Source organism: Cyrtonyx montezumae, unplaced genomic scaffold (genome assembly GCF_038088225.1).
Source record: "Cyrtonyx montezumae isolate F1298 unplaced genomic scaffold, pur_monq_1.0 scaffold_3, whole genome shotgun sequence".
NCBI lineage: Eukaryota > Metazoa > Chordata > Aves > Galliformes > Odontophoridae > Cyrtonyx > Cyrtonyx montezumae.
The window spans coordinates 45,172,726-45,195,257 of record NW_027072034.1 but is presented as its reverse complement, the minus strand read 5'-3'; the positions used below and the strand labels follow the sequence as shown (position 1 = coordinate 45,195,257).

At 40.0% G+C, this 22,532-nt stretch overlaps 1 protein-coding gene across 1 annotated transcript; it reads right to left on the bottom strand.

The window, feature by feature from the left end:
* Window positions 1-2,353: 2,353 nt before the first annotated feature.
* Window positions 2,354-22,138, bottom strand: BEND2 (BEN domain containing 2). The gene is made up of 11 exons (XM_065741347.1): window positions 21,999-22,138; window positions 14,972-15,132; window positions 14,154-14,225; window positions 13,889-13,963; window positions 11,836-11,940; window positions 9,305-9,809; window positions 8,011-8,211; window positions 7,003-7,124; window positions 6,172-6,385; window positions 4,708-4,911; window positions 2,354-2,798 (listed from the first exon to the last, which is right to left on the bottom strand). Exons 1-11 carry the CDS (start codon window positions 22,009-22,011, stop codon window positions 2,662-2,664), a joined length of 1,809 nt encoding a protein of 602 aa, XP_065597419.1. The 5' UTR covers window positions 22,012-22,138; the 3' UTR covers window positions 2,354-2,661.
* Window positions 22,139-22,532: the final 394 nt, after the last annotated feature.

Genomic DNA, 22,532 nt, shown 5'->3' with positions numbered 1-22,532 from the left:
GAATATAGTTTGTAGTTGTCTCACCTCAGGCAGATCTCCTCAAAGCTCTGGTTCTCAAAAGCAGATCACAAGCATCTTGTCCAATGCAACTGCATGTGAACCTTAGATCCATGATGCAAGAAATACACAGCACACAAATACTTTGGCAGGGAGCTATATGTTAGTTTTATTCATAAAATACTTTTCCTAAGTGCAAAATATTTTTATTTTAGAAAAGTTAGCAAAAACTGATACATTTCTAACAGAGCCAAGAAAACTATTTCTACTTTTATTCAATTACTCTTTTCAATATGGAAGCCAGAGGGACGCACCACACCAACAGATTTCAGTGCCAGACAGGTTGTTCAATAAATACATCATTCTATCATTCAAATGTATGAGTGACAAAGTTTCATACAGCTACTGAAAAAATATAAGCATTTTCAGCTTTTTTTCCTCAGATTTGGAACTAGTAGTATCTACACACAATATATAAAATTCTTGCATTTGCAAATAATATTGTATAGAACAGTAACAACTGAACATCAGAAGTAGACCAGAAGAACAAATGTGCTTGTGTTACTGACCAACACATTATCTCTTACTGAAGAAAAAATAATAAAAAAAAATCAATTCAGCCTATTTCTTAAATCCTACTGAAGATGTCAGCAAGGAGCTGGTAAGGGAAACTTACGAATTTCCTACTTAATAAGACCATTGCATATCCTAACTTGGAATAAGAAAGCCGATTCTATGCTGTGTATAATAAACTGCCTATTTGTTACAAATAAAAGTGACAGTGAGAACCAGTATCCTTGCTATTACAGCTAACCAAAAAATGAAAACAAGTACAACACCAAACCATGGACCTTTGCCTCGTGGGGGTGGATTTAGTGATATCTTGCTCTGTCACACACACAGCCATAAGCCAAAGTTACTTCAACTGCTAGAAGTGAAACTGGTTCCTTGCTCATCAGCTTTCTGACAGACTGTTTTCAACGCAAGGGTTGGATGCTTGAGGCTAAGCTCAGAGGTAATACAAATGGAAAGGCAAACACATGCACCAGTCAGCCAATGCTGGAAAGAAAAGTAACAAAGGCATTATATTGGACTTCTGCAGAGGGGCGGCTGCAGGTGTGGCTTTTGTGAGAAGACAGAAGGACACGCCCCATGCCTGACACAGTTCCAATCATCTCCAAAAGGGACCCAACACTGGCCAGTGTTAAGCCTGTGATAACATATTTAAGAAAGAGTGAAGAATTTGCATCGCAGCCATGAGAAAGGAGTTAAGAGAATGTGAGAAACGGAACTTTAGACCCTGAGATCAGTGCAGGAGGACAGGAAATGCTCCAGGTGTGGAGCATAAGTTCCCTGTAATCCCTAGAGAGGCCCATGGTGGAGCAGCTGGATGGGGCCTGATGGAGGCTACAGCCTATGGGGGACTCATTCTGGAGCAGTCCATGAAGGACAGCATACCTAAGTGGGAGCAGGGGCAGTCAGTGACCATTAAAGAGAGGCAGAAAGCGTTAGGGACTGACCACAGCCCCCATTTCCCCGTGACACTCAAGGAGAGGTGGGAGAATCGAGGCTTAAGTTAAACCTGGGAAGAAGGGATAAGAGGGGAGGAGAGAGATGGTTTTGATTTTGTCTTGATTTCTCAATATTCTACTCTATCTTTAATTAGCAATTAATAATGAATCTTCTCCAAATCAAGTCTTCTTTGTCTACGATGGTTACCGTTAAGTGATCCTCCTGTCTGCATCTTGACTGTTCATTTTATTTTCTTTCCCTGTCCTGTTAAGTATGGGGAGTGAAAGAGCAGCTTGGGGACTACCTGGCAGCCAGCTTATGTTAACATATATATTCCATTTCATGTGTGGTACGAAGTCATTTATTTATATTTATGAAGTCATTTATTTATATTTATGTAATTTTAGGGTTTCCATATCCTAACAATTTTCAAAATTAGACTTCATTTTTATTATTATTCAGTCCACTAAAAAATCTCAGGGTTTTGTGAAAAGGGAAGCAAGGGCAAGAATAATCATTGCACGTCTTTCACAATTTATGTTAACAAGGACAGAACAAAAAGCCTTCAGAACAACAGCAAGACAAATACATCTAGCCCTGTGGACCAGTAGTCACAGATCTGAACATTAAGTTATGACTGCGAGCTTGAAAAAGTGTACCTACCACTGATGCTGGTAATCTCTGGCTGCATAGTAACAGGATGCAGCACATGTACTTACAGTGTTAACTGGAGGTCCAAGCACTAGAAGAAGATACTGGAAATTACTCTTTCTTATATTGGAACCAGGATCCAAATCCTCTAGACATCTAGATGGAAGTTGCAGCAGATTTGCACCTTGTGGACCATCAGAATAGACATATACCACTGTGCATGCAGCTGACTACACTCCTGAAGAAGTACTGTCAACAATTTTCATTGTGAGAAAACATAAACAAACCTTGGGCTGTTTATTCAAGATGCTTTTTTTTGTGTGTGCACTTGTAGAGCTAAATCAGAATGAAGCTCATTGACCTCCTCACACATAATGAAAAAGTTTCATTAACTGTTAATCTCCCTTCACAAAGTTCAATTTTTTCCTCTTCACATTTCTACCTTCTTCTGCTGCCTCAATCATAGATATATTCATAGAATGTTTTGGGTTGGAGAAGACCTTAAAGGATTCCAGCTGTAGCCTTTTTATGGTCATGTCTGAGACTGCGGATTGTGCTGTTTATGGCAGCCACACATGCCTTCCAATCGTATCCCGTTTCCTTTAGATCAAAAGATGGGTAATTCTCTTGAAGAAAGTCTAAAAATAAACACATAAGAATAACTTATCAATTATTTATGCAAGTTGCATTCTCTTTTTGGATGTAATTCAATCAAAACAAGCGCATGCTACCAAAACAGAACAGATTAGGTACAGTGTTGGTATTGAACAGCAAAACTGGAGAGCAAATACTTTTCCCCCTGAGATACATGTCAGAAACTAAAACATCTAAGCATTAAAACACAATACGCAAAGAAAGCAAGTAGCCATTTACATGGGATCAATCTCTTAGAAGTGTTGATTAAGGTCATCTTCTATTGCTAAAGCAAAAAGACTCAGCCTCCATTTCAGAATGCATTTGGCAAGACTAACCCCTCCTTCAGAGGATGTCTGACAATTACATAAAAGATTACAAGAATCCTCTTGTTTCTGGTGGGCAGTATCAGAGCTGACAATGCTCAATCTGTAAAAATGTGGGGATGAAGGATAGATCGTGAGGGCCTTTTCCAACCTGAAGTCACTAAACTAAAACACAGCAATTTAACACAACACAAACACAGAGAAACAACAGTATCAGAAAAGCAGCAAGAATTTGTTCCTTAATTATCTTGTTACAGTACAAACAAATACTTGACTTAGGTAGCAGAGGGATAAATAAGGTAAGACTGCAGCAGCTTTCTACCCTTCAACATGTAAAATGATTTGTTGTAAGATCAGATTGGTTTTGCTCGTTTTTATTTCTGATAAGCAATTTTCTTCTTCATGAACCATGCTGAGTCTATTTTAGAACTCTCAATGTTGGGTTGAGAACAGTGTCTTGCAGAAGGCAAAAAAAATCCTGCTACAACTTCAGCCATAACACGTCCTTTCTGATTCTGGAATAGGATTTGCAAACAAAAGAAATAATACTAATTTCCTTAAGCCATCGTGGATTCATGTAAGCTGAAGAAATGTCAGAACTGTCTACATTCCTACAATGAAGTATGAGGGCTGTTCCAAAAATAACCTCAGTATCAAGTAGTGTTATTGTGCTCTTTGTGTCAGTAGTAGTTTCTGTGAAAATCAACAGAAGGCATTACTTTCAGAGCAATCTAAGTAGTCTGGTACACTTATGCTAGGAGTGAACCTGGGAGGCCTGTGCTGTCATTTCCTGCCCAAAGCAGGATCAGCTCTGAGCTCAGACCAGGCTGCTCAGGCTTCATTCACTGAAGGGTGGAAATAGAACAGAGGAAGCACAGCCTCACGTGGCAGCCTGCTCCACTGTTTTGAGCGACCTCAGGAAGAAAATGCTTCTTCTCACATCCAGTCTCAATCTTTTATTTCTGTTTAAGCCTGTGATCTCTCATCCTCCCACATTCAATTCAGTGCCACTAAGAGATGGGATCGATCTTCTTAGTAAAATCCTTTTAGGTACTGGCAGACCACCAGTATGTTCCTGTGGACTGTTCTTTTCTAGACCAAGTAAGTCCACTTGCCTCAATGGACATGAGTTGTAGCCTGCTGTCCTCTCTGATGGCCTATGAGCTCCTAGAATAAGCCAGTCTGCTCTCCCAAGCTCCAAGGTGTGTACTCTCAAACCTTTTTGACTCTCCCCAGGATCCTGCGGTTCACTATTTCCTGGTCTCTGTAAGTAATACTGCCACTGAATATCACACCCCAACCTCGGGGTAAAGAGCACCAGAACTTGCTGTGCTCTACTTCTGGTTGGCCTATCCAGCATCAGTATTAAGAAATTCCCCGATGTCTTTCAGAATCCCCTAGGACTGCCTGCATCTTCCAATATGCCCCCTTTCAAGCAGATGTTGAGACAGAATTCCTTCATAAGAACCATGTTTGTCTTCTGGAGACTTCAAGGCCTTGAGGATTCATCAACTTTCTCTCAACTACTTCCACTGCTTGTTACTAATATTTCCCCCAGCGTTATCCGAAAAGAGACATTCCTTCTTACCTCTGATAGCATTAATTCTGTTGCAGTCCAAAGGACTCATGCCACGTTCAATATTTCCATACACATTGCTTTTCACTAGTACATCTTCGGTGAACAGGTGTCGAATTAGGTAACGAGCTGACAGCTCTGGCCGAGACTTCCCCTTAGCTACATAAATGACTGAGACAGGCAGCTGAACGTTGCGCCACGGGTTTCCAAGGAGTTCTGAAAAGGATACAGTGAGAAACGGATTTTACTTGTCCAATATCTACTGTCCTATAAAGTAGCTGAGTTACATTAAAACTAGAACACAAAGAAATGTCTCCTGTGAAACTGCTGTCCTTGCTTGCAAAGACCAGAGCAAAACTGTAACATCATATTAATTCTAAATATAACAGATTGCAGACAGATGTCCAAGTAGCCAAAACTTCTGCGTGTTTTACAATGGCGTAACAGCATTTCTGATACCATTTCAGCAATGCTGGCAATGTAGTCTGAATTATTAATGATTGCCTTCTATATTGTTTTCCTCTCATGTGAAAAGAAGATGCTATTTCAATTACAGAAATGAATTTTGACTATTACAGTGGTGCTCAGATACTCTAAGTGGAAACTGAAAACAGCGAATATTTTTACAGCTACTTGAACCTGACTCCTCAGCAAACAATAGTATTATACATAAAAATGTTATACACACACACACTATATATATATATATATATATATATATATATATATATATATATATAAAGCAGGTATATGCAATTCTATAGGTCTCTAGGGTCAGAGTCACCTAACAGATCTTGGGTATACAAACTGATCTGCTAAAGCCCCAAAACAAATCTAATCAAATAAATCGTATCCAAAGACAATGAAGCTCAGCTCATTTTTTCTTGAAGCTCTCTACAGGTATCATACACTATACATGGATATTTATTTTCATCTGATGTGTTTTCATATTGTCCTTCATTGTGAAAAAGGAAATTAAATTAAAAAAAAAAAAGCATAAAGGTTGCCTTAAGACTTTTATCGTCCTGAATTTTGATTTTACAGAAGGATGTGTTTTTCTTCTGAAATTACAGTATTGTTTTACAGATACTCTCAGCTAGCTCACTCTATGAGAGTATTTATCAAAATAAAAGAACAACTATCAAATAAAAAAAGGGACGTGTGTAAAATAACTACTGAAAAGGTGAATGACTAAGCAGAGTACCTCTTACAACTGAAATTTCCAGTTTTATAGCAGATGTGTATTATGGGATGTTGGTAGATGTAAACGTGCTCTGTTAGCTAGATCCTATTCCTGTTCATTCCCAAGACAACATATGATACATAAAGCAAGTGAGTGCCTTAAGAGGGAGAGTTACACTGTACAGTAAAGAGATCTGCTCAATTATTTCACCTATGGTAGCATGTGGTAGCTTTTCACTGACCATAAAAAAGATACCACACATAAACACATAGGATGAAATTTCCTCCGTTTACCCATGGGTTCCATAGACTGCAGTTTCTTGACTGAAGGTGTATGGAAAGATTCTGGGAACTTATCCCATCCTGAATTCTGCAGACTCTCACTGGTGGTAATGGTTGTCTTCTGAGAGTTTTGAGAACTCCCTTTACTGTCTTCATTGCAATTTAAATCTACACAAAGAGATGTATCTGGAGTATCAGCCACTTGCTCTTTCCCATCAGCTATCTCCTGAAACATATAAATGAGGTTAACAAAAGCAAAGGGAAAATCCTACCAGTCTTCTAATCATCATTTCGCATTTAGAATAGATCAGACTCCACATGTATACAATACAGTTAGTCCAGAAATTCAATCATCAAAGGCACACACGAAACAAAAGAAAAATAGTCACAGATTTGCACAAAGCTTTTCAGAGTAAGTGAATGGAGTTACAAGTGTTTGGGGAGTGATGTTTCAGTCAATATAAGGTTGAAATGCACGACTGGATATACCTCATGGAAAGACAGTGAAAACAGCACTAGCAGTTACATGCTCAAGCTCACAATCAAATCTTATGTTACTCATGGGCAACATTTATAGCACTTTCCTTTTAGTATCCAATGTCTCTTGCTAACTGAAGTCTGGACAAGGAGCAGGAAGAGACAGAGGAAGGGAATATGAAGAATGTGCTTCCAGTATTCCCCATATGGAGCTGCCATTGCAAGCAGCAGACACATACTGAACAATGCAACAGACAAACCCAAGGAAATTCCATTTAGAGCACTCATACAATGAGTTCGAATAATTCATTTTACTAGGAAGCACAAACTTAGTACTGAATAAATAATCACCTTCAGACAACTTACTCGCTTTATTTTTGTTTCAGAGTGCAAGCAGCGGATCATAGCATTGACATGAGTGATACAGGTTTTCCAGTCTTTCCCATATTCGCTCAAATCATAGTTTGGAAAGTTAGTTGCAAGAAATTCTGCATATAAGACGTAAAAAAATTATTAAGCTTCATGAGAAGAAAACACTATTTAAAAGTCATCTTATTTAGAGAGAAGGTAAGGCTTAGAATTGGTTATGTTTCCTGTTCTGCATTTAGGAGCTTTGTATTTCTAGCTTTTATCGAAGAGCGATCAGAAGCTCAATTTCTTAATGCTACTTAGCTTCAAAACAGAAGAGATACACCGATACCTCTTTGATGTGTTGAAAATAATGCTTGGTAGGAAAAAGATGAAATTTATCGTACAAACTTTTTAAAATAAAACTGTGTAGTGCTGATGCTGGAACTATTTAACATGGTCTATGCGATGTGCCAGCCTTTAAGTAGGATATGAGGAAATGCATGGGTTCACACATATGTGCTATAGGATATCGGATAAATGGCTTGACAGCATTTTTTAAAAAGTATAAGTCCTCCCACCTTCACCATTTCTCAAACAACCAAGAAAAGTGAAATTAAAAGAAGGAAAGGAATGTGTAAGAATCATGAGGTAACATTTGACCCAAGTATACCATGGCCAAAAACAAACCAAACAAACCTGCCCACAAAATCAATTTCATACACGCAAAGTAAGCGGAAGTGAAAAATTTAGAAACATCTGGCATAACTAATGAACTAAACGAAACTAGGAAAAAGCAGAATTGTTTTGTCTGTACCGAAAGAAAAAATTAACAGAAACAGAAGGCAGGAATGTCAAAAACCAAAAGACACAGCAGAGCAGAGCATGTTCACAACAGCGTTCAGTAGCTGAGAAGTTGCTGGACAATTATTATGATTATCATAGAGAAAAGGACACCTTCTAAGTTAAAAACTCTGATAAGTACCATGTAGAACATCAATCTGTGCACTTGGAAAGGTAGCATACCTCTTATTGCAGTCATTTTATTAGGATCCAGTGAACACCACCCTTGTGTACTCACTCCTATAATGCTACACAATAAGTCTTCCTTGGGGAACAAGACACGAACTAAGTAGCGTGCTGCATACTTTGGTTTTGTCTTCTGCCGAGCTTTCATCAAATAGTTTCCAAGAACTTTCACATTTCTCACTGGGTCACCAACATATTCTTTTGTAAAACAAAACAACAGAAATTATATAAAAAAATAATATATACATATCACAGAACCATTCTGGTTGGAAAAGATCTTAAGACCAGCTAGTCCAGTTGTCCACTTCCCACCATTACTGCCCACTAAACCACACCCCTGAGCATACTTGTACCCATGTGCCTGATCCTTAAACATAGTGACTCCACCACCTCCCTGTGCAGACAGTTCCAGTGCCTCACCTCTGTTTCTGAGAAGAAATTCTTCCTAACACCCCACCTGAACCTCCTGTGTTGCAACTTAAGGCCATTCCCTCTTGTCCTTTCACTGTTACCTGGGAAACAACCTCACCACAACCTCCTTTCCGGCAGTTGTAGAGAACAATAAGGTCACTCTTGAGCCCCCTATCTGATCTGCCTTAAGCCTCCTATATAAATACATTATAAATATTATATATCTATATCTATCTATATCTATATCTATCTATCTATCTATCTATCTATATATATATAATATTGTTTATTATAACACTATAATGTAGAGGCCCATCATTTTCTGTGGAATACAGAGACCAAACACTGGAGGAAAGAAGGAATTTTCCACCAATAAAAAAACATTCTGTGAGAAGAGAACAAGCATTTCCTTCACACAAATCAGGTATGTTGCTTTCTTTGCAGGAATATGCCTCAACTTTACTGCAGTCTCTTCTGTATTTTTTGAAATATGCATACTATTTATCTATTACGGGTAATATTCATAGGTCAAAGACAGTTTACATCAAGAATACTAAGAGAGAATAAAAAGACTTAGTCCTAAAATAACCCAAAGCACATGCAGTAAATCAAAGGCTTGTCTTAGTCTATGTAACAGCATATACACTTCACAGAGGCTTTTAATTGATCTCTGGCATATTAAACATTCCTAAGATCATCATTTCAAGAGCTGAAAACAAGAGTCTGAACACTATTCCATCACAAAAATGCTTGTAAAGCAGCCAGCTTTACTCCTTTTCCTTCTAATAATAATAAATAGCTTTCTTGAGGCAATTTTTTTTTGCACTAGCAGCAACCTTTTAGCCTATATGCCTGAATATTTATTACAAAGGAAACTCACCAAAGCTTGGATGGATGGAGACTGATGAAGATGGCACCTCTTTACTGATGTTCACACTCCCAGATGTACTTGTGTAGTTAACCACCACTGCCTCATTTCCCAAACCTGTCTCAGATGGTGCTGGCATCACTGATGATGCTGCTGAAGACGACGCAGTGCTGACAGTACTTTCAACAGTAGGTGAAAGATTTGTTTGTGGAAGGAGGTCAGGGATGCTGTCAGCTGCTGTAAACTGTGAATGCAAGGAATGCGTGGAAACGATGGTGGGGAGAGGAGGGCTCTGCCTAAGAACAGGCTGCTGATTATTGAGTTCAATTTGAACACTATTTGTTGTGGAATTGACCTGAACATGGCTATTTCGTAAAGCAACCCTTGTAACTGGATTATGCCTTCTTTGGCCTGATGAAGAGAGATGAAGACTTGAATCCCTTTCCATAGGTTTTTGTGCTCTTATTCTTCCTTGGGGCAAATGACTAGAACTTCTATACGTAAATCCAACTGGTTTCTGAAAATGTGATTCAGAAAAAAAATTTAAAAAGTTAAATTAGATATATCTGGTCTTTCACAAACCAAGAACAACACCTTTTAATAATCATGCTATTGGCAATAGACCGTCACAGAATCACAAAACAGATAAGGCTGGAAAGGACATCTGTGTCCATCTGGTCCAACATATGCTCAATTAGGGACAGCCAGAGCAGGTAGTCCAGGACCATGTCCAGATGTCTTTCAAACATTTCCGAGGAAGAGATTCTACAGCCTCTCTTGGAGCCTGAGTCAGTGCTCACCCACACAGTAAAGAACTCCTCTGTCATTTCAATTTCTGCTCACTGCCTCTTGTCCTGTCACTGTGCACTACTGAAAAGTGCATGGCTCCATCACCTTTGCATCCTGCCTTCAGGAATATATAGACATAGATGAGATCCCCTCTGTATCTTCTCTCATCTAGGGTGAAGATTCCCAGCTCTCTCAGCCTCTCTTCATAGGAGAGGTGTCTGGTCCCTTCACAATTCTTGTGGCCCAGTGTTGGACTTTTCCTAGCATGTTCACATACTTGTGCTGGGGGAGCCCAGAACTGGGCACAGTAGTCTAGTACTCTTTCTTTTATTCTCATTTTAAGTTCTGACAATAAATGTTTTTCCTGGTAAGGCATCTTCTGTTCAAGCTGTCTCTTCACCATTTATTTGACAGCTGAAGGCATTCAATATCCAGATCTTGTTTGCAATGGAAGACTCCATAGTAAAGAAAGTGGACAGAGGTGGGTTCAGTTTTCTGTTACCTGCAGTCCTTTTATGATGAAAAGCATGCACCCTAAGACATACATGCTAGTTCAGAATCAGTTAATGAGGAGGAGTTCACAAATACAGATGATGCATTGTGGGTTTTTTTTACTGTTAAATCAGAGGTCTGATTTAATATTTAATATTCCGCTATTTCAATCTTTAAAAACCAATAACCTGAAGAAAGACTTTCCTGAAAGTTTGTCCATTTCTCCAACTGCATATCTAATAAAAACATAGTACCTCTACCACAAAACCCTATAGTTATATCCTTAACCCATGGGAACACACAGCTGTAAAAATTAAAAGCATTCTTGATGTTATTAAAGAGCAGCTTGTTGTGGCTGACAACAACAGTTATGTTCTGTGAATCTTCAGTTTTCAGATGATTGGACAGTAAAAGCTTGGAGTTATCAGAACAACAGCAATAACTGAAAAACACTCCTAAATAACTCACCCTTGATGCAAAGAACCTTACTGATCTCTTGACATTTCTTGAAACCAGAATCACTTCTGTCACATTAAAAGCTTTGCAATATTGTTGACAAAGAAAGCTCATTAGGGAATTCATGACCTTCTTCAAAAAATACCTGTTCTTCCCTTTAAAGAGCACGTGCACTTAGTCACAAGTACTAATATTCTGTCTCTTAACTTAACAGAGGATTAACCAGATAAGAACAAAATGAATAATGCACTCGGTATTGCATCTTCTTAAAAATTTTGGAGAAAGGCATTGTATTAGAAAACTACAATTCTGTATTGTAATGGAGATGACAACACACTGTTGAGACCTAAAAATCAATTAGCTAATAGACAAGCCTGTGCGGATTCTGTGATGCATAAATGCTCCTCTAATTCCAGAAACCAACACAGTATTTGGTACGGTACAGTATTTGTACACAGTATTTGGTATCATATCATGATAACAAACATCGTAACATCAGTATACCCAAGTATAAGACAATCTAAAGAATTCCTTCCTGTTCTTTACAATACAAACAGAATTTTAAAGAACCCATTGCGGTATCCTGAATTTGAAGGGGAACACTGGCAGTTCTGTGACCACTGGAAAGTAACAACACAGAAGATTATAAATAGCATGCAATAAGAAATCTAAACCAAATTAATTGAAATTAAATCCACACCTCATCATCTGCAACTCTTTTTTTTTTAATAGTGACAAGATCTTTTTTAAATAAGCATCAGAAGAATTAAAGGCAAAAAAGAATTTTTCAGTTCTACAATACTCACAGGTCTGAGCAACAGTGGCCTAGCACAAGTATGCTGCATTTCTGAGACCTTTCGATGAAGCAGGTCAAGCTTTTTATCCAGTTTCTGAATGGAATCATACATGGCCTGATAACAAAAGCAGAGGTGAAAACAGTATTGTTTCTATATCTGAAGAAATCAGAGGCAAAATTCCCTCCCTGAAATGGGGCAAGATTAGAAAATAATGAATACCCTCTGCAAGTAAATTAAAGAGCAACGTATGCACAAATTGTAAACAGCAATGGTAAACATCACAGGAAGAAGAATTCTCAGAGAAGTCCACTCTATACCTTATCACTATATAGAGGGAGATAACATCTCCCCTAAGCCTCCTCAGCTCCAGACTGAACAATCCCAGTTCCCTCAGTCACTCTCCATAAGACTACTAATGCTCCCAACCCTTCACCGCCCTTCTCTGGACATTCTCCAGGGCCTCAATGTCTTTTTCATAGTGAGAAGCCCAGAATCTACAGACAATCTCTGATGTAAGCTAGGTGTTATGTTATTCTATTTAAAGTCAATAAGTTTCCAAGTACACAGGTAAAAGGCTCATAGGCAGTCACTGAAATATTGATTTCTACATCATTAATGGGAAATACATTTAGAAGAATACTGTTTGTACAGTTAAATTCCTAAATGGAATTGCATCTGGACAAGAATGTCAAAGACAACAAGAAGAGCTCCTAGAAACACATGTGACAAAAGGAAGACTATTTGAAATTTGAGTCCATTGCTAAATGAGATGGTTCCTACTTGTTACATGGGGAAGGGTAAAGATAGAAGCAGCGAGCGCCTTTTTGTTTCAGCATTTAGTAATCACCAGTTCCAGAGACCAGGGGAAAGACTCTTAGTGGAAGAGGATCAGTTCAGGGAACACTTAAGCAAACTGGACATGTGTAAGTTCACAGACCCTCATGAGATGCACCTTTGAGAGCAAAGAAAGCTAAAGAGTATCACTGCAAGATTCTTGATCATCTTGATCCATCATGTCAACCTGAATAAGTGCCCAATGACTGGAGGAAAGTAAATGTCACTACTGTATTCAAGAAGGGCAAGAAAAAGGACCGAGGCAAATACAGGCCAATCATCCACACATCAGTCCCTGGTAACTGAAATGGAGCAGCTAATCCTGGAAAATGTTTCCAGGCACGCAAAAGACAATAAAGTAACCAGGACTGTCAAGCTCCACTGTTTCACCATGCTTGGCCAACTTCTGCAATGAAATGACTAGCCTGATGGATGAGGAGAGATTATTAGCTGCCTGGTCTTCAGTAACTGTTCCTCCTAAGATCATCATAAACATGCTCTTGCTGCATGGGCAATGAGGCAGACTGGAAATCAACTGAATGGTCAGGTCTAGAGGCAGTGTGTTCTGCGGTTCAAAGTCTAAGACCAGTAGGTCTTAGTGTATCACAAAGGTCAACAGCAGATCCTTTAACAGTGCTTTCACTGTTAAATATATATACCTAAGAACATATACTGGACATGATACTTAGTTAAAAGCCACTCACAATTACCCTTCCTGAAATATTGCCTGTCATGTCAGTGTGTTTCACTCCAGGGCGTACTACAACTTGAGAGTCACGTACGCACTCAGCTGAATATGGGATGGTTTTAATTTTCAGTACAGTGATATTCAAATTTATCAACTACTGCTTCAACAGTCAAAAGCAAAGAACTTGACAAAACAAAACTACCAAGATTTTGGGACATTTCTGGCAAGCCTGGTACCTACAACGGCTAGGCATGAGTGACAGTCAGATACTGTAAAGCTCCACACAATAAATCATCTTGTATTAAAGCTGAAGATTTGAAAAGTATTCATGCCAGCTGTATGAAGAGCTCAGAGTAGAAAATAAAGGATTATTGTCTCAATGAAAATAGTTAAGTGAAAGCTTAACAATTTCAGTGGACAACTGGAAAGTCTGAAGCCTCAGTTTACCAAACAGTTTTTAAGCTTTCATCAAGTTTAACTAAAATTGTTTAAGTGTCATTTGAGAGATAAGAGGGAAAAAAAAAAGAAAAAAAGAGATACCTGGCAATAACTTAGAACTTCCGTGAGAGTTTTCTGCTGATCCCCAATGTAGGAAGCTTCGGATATAACACTCGCCTTTTTCATTAAAATCATATGAAAAAGAACTTTAAGTTAGCAGTAATAGCAATATATAGCACAACCTTAGGTTATCACATTAAGACAACAAACCCCAACTTCAAACATCACATGTTATTTTAGTCTGTCCTAAAACATGCATCCCCAAAGCAACTTTTCAAAGTCAGTCAAACAAAGAAAGATAACTTACGCATTCATAATCTGGCTCATACTCATAAATTACACTGTCACTGTCTTCATATTCTCCTTCCCTGGTTCTCATCTGGGAATGACATAAATAACTTGTAATGTTCCGAATAATGAAACAATTATAAATATAAGCAACAGAGAGATCCAACCTGGGCACTTTCCACTGTAGGTATACTCTCTCCCTGGTGACAAAAGCACCCAAGGCAGTCAGGTTTAACGAAGGCATCTTATTCACATGCCTACAGTTAAGTCATACAAATACTCAGCTCCCCTTTAGCTTAAGAATATTGTATTCTGCTTTAAAGAAAACCTCTTGCAAATTTGTAATATTAATAACATGGATTTTTAGTCCTCACAGACTAGAAGCAGCGATTTCATGCTTAAAAGGAGTTTTCATGCCATGCCTTTCACGTGGGGATCAACAGTGCCACCACCTGGACAACGCTGATGTTTCTTTTTTACTGGATAGAAGCGGTTCCCATCCATCATACACAATGGTTTTTGCGTCCTGCCCTCCAAACAAACAAACCCACACCAAAATCCAAGCCAAAAAAGCCTCCAACAAAGTCTTCAGGTCATACATAATGAGGACTGAATTTAAAAGATGGAATTATAGTCCTTACAACAGGTAGAAATATAAAGGAAGCTCCGCTGTTAAATACTAGGTACTCCCAACTTCTAAAATTTAAGAAATTAAATTCTGTATGATACAGTACAGATATCTTCATCAAACAAACACAGAAACTGGAAGGTCAAATGATCTTTCCAGTACCACTGTAACTAGTGTAAAACAAGAGGTTACTGTCTGGCTGCACATACCACATTCTGTTCCACTGGAGTAGGGGCAAATCGTTTTCTTTTATTATACAAAGACACAAAATCCATTTTTTCAGGGATATGACCATTTCCTCTCTGTGTACTTGCAGAATGGCTCTTTTCTGATTGCACTTGTTCAGCCAGGACCGATAAGCCTTCACTTCCTGGAAAAGAGCAGAAGAAGCAAAGTACATCAGTGGCTTTTCCCTTTTGAAATAAGCATTTGATTGTAAGAGCGTGCACAGTCACTTCAACACCACAACAGACACAAAAACTAACCATCACTTTCTACTGATTGGTTATTTGAAATGTTTAATCCTCTGCTGTCCCTTCTCCACACTTACAGGATCTCCCTTCCCTACTGCCATTGAAATGTACAAAGAAAAAAGATCTGCTCCAGGTAAGCCTTCTCTTGTGCCAGTGTGATCCCCAGGTCAGGGATTCCCAAACACAAACTAGCCATAAGTGGTTCATACAACAGCTCTAACTCAATATGTGGGCCTGTCACACCACTGAAAACCAACATCACTGCTACAACAGGAATGTTCAAGTAACTTGAAATGATCTTTTCCAACACACCAAAATAAAAACTTCACATCCCTCACAAACTCCATTCAATGAAGTTTTAACTGATATGCTTTACCTATTACCTGTCGCCTATGTACGGTGAAGAATTTCTGTGGATACTGGTAGCACATTCCTCCCAAAAGGGTCTGCATGAGAAAAGTTACTCAGGTAGTTTTTACTACTCCTGCAAAAAAAACAAACTGATTACTTTTACACCTGACCTGACGGAAGAACTAATGTCTGGGTCCCTCAACATGTAAGACCAGAGGAGGGCGTCAAAGATAATCAGAGCTAGAGCACCTCACAATAGGAAGAGAGAGAGAATTGGGGCTCTTTAGCCTGGAGAAGAGATAGTTCTGGGCGGACTTTACAGTGGCCTTCCAGTACCTGAAGAGGCCTTACAGGAAAGCTGGGGAGGGACTTTTTATAAGGGCTTGTAGCAACAGAACAAGGCAAAATGGCTTTAAGGTGGAAGAGGGTAGATTGAGACTAGAGGGCACAGGAAGAAATTCTTTAGTGTGAGAGTGGTGAGACACTGGAACAGGCTGCCCAGCAAGGTTGTGGATACCCCATCCCTGGAAGCATTAAAGGCCAGGCTGGATGGGGCTCTCAGAGCAACCTGATCTAGTGGGAGGTGTCCCTGCCTAGAGCAGGAGGTTTGAAACTACATGATCTAAAAGATCTCTTCCAACCCAAACCGTTCTATGATCTCAGAAATAGGATAAATGCTCTAGTGTAGTGTATGCCCTCAAGCACTAGATACTTTATGCAGGCATTGGAGAATGCCAGCTTCATCCGGAGAAACATTAGGTAGCTGAGTTAGCTGCATTTCAAACTGTTTGCAATGACATTAAACTAATCAGCTTCCTGACTGACTCCCCAAATACTAGATTTAAGTACAAATATGACAACTTTAAAAAAAGTGGCAGTAAAAGTGATACTGAGTTTTTAGACATAAAGAAATAAGTAGAAAGTGTTAACAGTAGTGCTTTGCAGCAGCAGGAAGAAATAATGACCTAGATGTGTCTCTCAAGTGATGCTGAGCTTGCTTTGCCAACTAAGTATCTGTCGGCAAGAAGATATGAGGCAAAAAATAAGAGAAACAAGTTTAGACATACAGAACCAGACCTGGAGAAAAGGCATTGCTCCACAACACAACAATCTGATGGCTGAACAAAAACAATCAGATTTTAGTTCAAAGTGATAAGTTCAACAGCTAAGATAAGCTTACGTCATGTTTTGGTGTTTTAGCCACACGTCACTGTAGCCTATTTCACATAGACAATGTTAGCAATCTGTGACAACAGAAGCTCTAAGCCTAAGAATTACAAAAAAAAAAAAAAAGTTTTACCTTTTTAAGACAATCATACACACTCATCATGATTCCTTTGCTGATAATCAAATACTTACTAATTTCCTGAAACCAAGGTCAGCAATCATCTACGACACTTTCTTGGACTAGAATTTTTAAGTTTATTTATTTGTTTTTAATCAGAGATAAAAAACAGAGTAAACCACCTTTCTCCTTTCCCCAAACGCGTTCTTCATCACAGATATGCAAAAATTTACAGCAAAATCTGCTGTCAAATACAAGACTAAGGAAATTAAAACTTTCCAAAAGCACCTAACAACACTGGGAAATTAAGATGTGTGGGACTCTGTCAAAGAGAAATAGTGGTAAGAACCTCTGTTAACAGGCTGGAAAAAAAAGTAGTAAATAACATCACTTAACCACAGCCATTTCCTTTGCTAACTTGCAAGACTGCTACTGGACTCAAGACAATCTGATTGGGTTTTGCCTAAGCCAATGGAAAATTGGACAAGCTTTATGACAGTCTTTGAATTTATATGCTACAATAACAACAATTAATTAAAAAAACAAAAGAACAAAAAAAACAAAGGCTAGTCAGAGCTAGTATGTTACTACTCTGAATAGTCATCTTACTACTACTGCACATCAGCAGTCCTCCTCTGGGCCGAGAACCTAGAAGCCTCATCTTCTACATTACACTCTTCCATGTCATTTGCTTTCCAAATCCTTTTCCTATGTGCTAATCATTAGTTAATTGATTCCTTGGTATACACAAGAAAGTCTATCTTTAAACAGAGTAGTATATCAGTGGGATTGCTATTAATAAGGATCTCCAAAGTAATAACTTAAAGGCCTCTTATTTTTAAATGCACTGCCATACTTTCTGTAAAGTAGCTTTCAAATAAAACATGTTTTAAAGGCAGGTTACACAACAAAGACATATTGAAGACAGAAGCACTGAAAATTAGCATTGAAATTGGTGATCTAATAGTAGCTAAAGAAAATGAAGTGCAATTACCATATGTAAGTTGAGCCACATGGTTAATGTTACTGTTTACTTCAAAATTTTGTTCCATTGACATGCAGCTTTGTGTGAACAGACCATTTTCTCCATCTTGTATTTCAGAACTGTCAATAATCACTGCTTCAACATTATCCTCAACATTCACAGCTTTGTAATCTACTAGCAAGTGCAGAAAGACAAACAGGTTAAGAGTAGACACTAATCTGCCTTATCAGATGACAACTCATACCATACTCATCATGCCTCAGTTCCACCACAAGCAAACTCAAAAACAGATTCACTTTAGCATTGAAGTATGAGGTCAGGTATGAACATATGTATGAGGTTTTAATGCAAACTAGAATGAAAATGGCTTTCTGTTACTGGCAGGATTTCTAAAAGTATTAGCACCACTTATATTTAAGTATCCAATAGAGAAAGACACACTAATTGGTTTTGAAATTTTGCTTCTGCATACTACACTCCAAATAAATCAGTCTGCTAATTCTAACTATACCCTAATTATTGAAAAACAAATTAATGGAAGGAACCATATTGTGAAGTACTAAACTAAGTCAGAAGTTAGGATATACAACTTAAATTCAGCCAGCACACACATATAATGACACTCTAGCAATAGGAATATATGCCATATTTAACACAGGATCTCTGTCCCCATTCAGTATACAAAATGGGCTGAGCTCCAGGGATGAATTAGAGCTGTTTTAAGTGTCCTCCTTCCTTACTCTTATACAAACAATTCACTCCAAATCCTGCCCCCTTCCCTTTGTTCCAGGTATTTAATGACAAGCGACTTCTTTTTCTGTTGTTATTGTTGCCCATCATTTAGTACTGTACACACTTGGAGAGTTAACTGAGAGTCAGGAGATGCGCAACAACAGTGAAATAGGCGTGAACAGAACACTCTCTGTCCATTTCTCCAGTCTGTATACCACGTTACTATATGTGCTGATCTATTTATGGCTGGGCCTCTACTACTCTGTAATCACCTTTCAGTTCCAAAATACAGGACACAAGCTGTACATTGCCTATGCTTTGGTGTCATATGATCAATGTATTCTGGTAACCACATGGCTGTTTATTTTTTACTACTACTCCTTTACCTATCCCCAAATCAAAGTACAATATAGGCTTTGGTGTAAAAGAGCTGAAAAGTGTGAAACAGATAAAAATGAGAGAAAAACCAACGGAACCAAACCACATACTATTTTTTTTTTAATTTCACTTAAAATTTTAAATTGGAAATAAAATGGAAATGACTACTGAAAGGCTGATCTCACACTCCAAACTGAAAAGTTTTTACAGGCTGTTATTATTCTGCACAAGGTAATGCTCCATTCACAGCACTCCATTTTGCTTCTTCAAACACCTGAGACAGACTTTCCAGTTTTCTCAATATCCATATATGCACGTATAGATAGATAGCTAGATAGATATGCTTTGAGAATATAGCCCAGCCATTCCTCAAAAAAACCTGAAGGATAAGCAAATTTCTTGATGTCGGTCATAATGTACAATTCCTTACTTAAAAAAACAAAATCCCTGAATGCTTCTGAGAACTAGGATAACTAGTTAACTTAAATTAGAATCACAGAATCACCAAGGTTGGAAAAAACCTCCAAGATCATCCAGTCCAACCACCCACCTATCACCAATATTCCACACTAAACTACATCCCTTAGTACATCATCTAAATGTTTCTTGAACAAAGGGATAGTGACTCAACCACATCCCTGAGCAGCCCATTCCAGTGACTGACCACTCTTTTGGAGAAGAAATTTTTTCCCAATACCCAACTTAATTGTGCATATTAAAAGTAATAATAATAATAATAAAACTTTATGAACATACTAGACTTTTTTTTCTTCTTTTTTTTAATAGAAGAATCAAAGCATGCAAATGACCAATTAACACCACTTCAACTTATATTTGGTAAGATTTCCAAATTTTCTATATTGTGTATGACCTCTGTTATTGGCTACTTCTATTTTCCAGGGATCTTTCAATAGAAACTGGAAGTGATCCCTTCCCTGCACTCTTCTCCATATCCATAGAGATAACATTCGATGGGCATCCAAGTGGAAGGATCAGACTGGAACATCTCAAGTAGTGCGGACACAACAGAAACAATGAACTGAACCTGCAACTGCACTCAAAGAAAAAAAGTCGAAATCCAGATGAGTTATTTTGTATCCTAAGTCACAGAAAAGCCAGCTGGCGTTAACAAGGACCATATAGAGCCCCTTGTGCCTATGGCCTGATACTTATGCCAATATAAAAAGAACTGGACAGCACAAGGGACAACAGTGACAACCATATCTCCCAGTAGCAGGACCAACTTATCCCAGCTTCCAGCAATTACTTGCATATTAACTCGGTCTCATAGCAGATCTGAGATTTTTAACATTTCTGTATCCTATCATCTTGAAAGCTGTGAGCACAGAAGTGCAGCCAAAACATCAGCTGAAGTCTGAAGACAGACAGACTACAGCTCTACTACTACGTTTACCCTCCCCAAGCACATCACTAATTAAATACACCACATATGCTACTGAAATAAGGAATGGCTTCCACTGAGTCAGAGATTTCTTACTGAATGCTCTCATTCCCTTCACAAACAGAAATGTAATAACAATGAGGTAGATGACCTAAGGCTGAGGAAGCTGAAAGCAACGAGTACCAATGAATTCTATCCTAGTCTCAACAAAGTTTCTGCTAGTTACTAGCAAAATTGCTACAACTAAATCAAACTTCTCACTGAATGCTTGTGTTTGTTCTTCATTTCCTAAGCACTTAGTTAAATGCATCTGCATTTCCGCAAATGTGATTCCACTTATTCCCAGGTGCAACTGACAGCACTGGGAGATGTAGGTAAGACAAAGTAGACTATATAAAGATGCTTAAACATTGCACTCAGAAAAACTGCGTACCATCCACCTCAGGTTGATTCCTCTTCCAACAGTATTACCCTTAATCTGAATGGTTGCTGACCTGCAGAGAACGACCAGAAACAGTTAATTTAGGATACTGTTATCAGAATCTGTGTGAAACTTGAAAGACGAAGGCAACGGGAGCCTGCACTGAGAAAACACAAACTAATTGCTACAGTGAGAAGAGTAATGAAACCGTATTTCCTGCGTATTTAACTTCTGTATTCAGATTGCCAAGGCGCTAGTGAGATCAAATCTCAAGGTAATGCAAGCCCCGCAGTGAGGCCTTGATGTTTGATAAGACAGGAGGAGCAGCTGAGGCTCTCAGTTTGCTTAGCACAGAGCAGAGGAGCTGAGGGGAGGCCTGCTGGCGGCTGCAGCTCTCCCAGGGAGCGGAGGGGCAGCGCTGAGCTCTGCTCTGTGTGACAGCGACAGGGCCCGAGGGAACGGCATGGAGCTGTGTCAGGGGAGGGGCGGCTGGGGGTTAGGGACAGTGCTGCACCACAGGGCGGTGGGCATGGCACAGGATGCACAGGGCAGGGGGCACGGCCCCGAGTGCCGGAGTTCAAGGAGCGTCTGCACAGCGCTCTCAGACGTAGGGTTGGATTTGGGGTGGTGCTGTGTGGAGCCAGGGGTTGGACACCGTGGTCCTTGTGGGTCCCTTCCAGCCTGGATTGTTCTGTGGTTCTGTGGCAGCCCTCATACAACACGTTTGAGTGAGGAATAGTATTAACGGGACCTCTTTCCTACCTCTAAGGCATTTACAGCAGTTTTTGTACTAATGATCGCTGAGTAAAAGCAAAAAACAGGCAAGAGACTGGAAAAGCAAGGTCAGAGAAGCTGGGCTGGACACGCACCTCATTCCACTTCATACCACTCGTCGCTATTCACTACTAACGAGTACCCCAGGACTGCTGTGCGTCCTCACCGCCCTAGGCCTCAATTGCACCGCTCTGCTCCATAGCCCCGTGCATAATCGGACGCTGAAGGGCCTCAGCTGTCATCACGTTACTTTTCGACCGCGGCCGCACGTCCACGGACAGCCCGCCCCAGCGCGAAAACACTCCCGTTCCCCCACCGCCTCCACCCCGTGACGCTCCGCCGACGGGCAGCGACGTCAGCCAATGGGCGGCGAACGATGAAGGAGCGCCTACTGCTCCTTCCCTCCCTCGGGGGGGCCTCCGCAGGGAGCCTTACCTGCGGCGGACATGGCGGCGGAGCCCCGCTCGGCCTGGGGCGGGGGGGGGGGGGTGGGTGGCAGAGCGGGCTTAGCGTTCCGGCGCGGGCAGATGCGGCCGGAATACGGCGTTGGAAACGGAAGCGGCTTCTCCGACGTGAGCGCCGAAGCGTTTCGGAACAGTGCGGCTGCGCGCTGGGCACGGGGCAGCGCACGGCAAACGGGAGGCGGGGGGGCGGGGCCGGGGTGGGGGTGGGGCCGCCGCTGCTCCCTCAGCCGCGCGGATGTGTGTGTGCAGGGCGCGGGATGGGAGTGAGGTGCGAGGTTGTGTCTTGGCAGGCCACAACAGGGCTTTGGGGATCAGTGTTCAGGAGCAGGCTGGAGCTTAAGGGCACAAAGACGGTGGAAGGACAAAGGGGTGCAGCTGTATTTTGTTTAGATGGGATTGTGAGTGCAGGAACTGGAGCAGTGGTGGTGGTCAGGCAGGTTACCCATGCACTCAGTGAATCCAGGGGCTTCTGTAAGGATGAGGTCACGGTGGGGAGGCCCAGGCA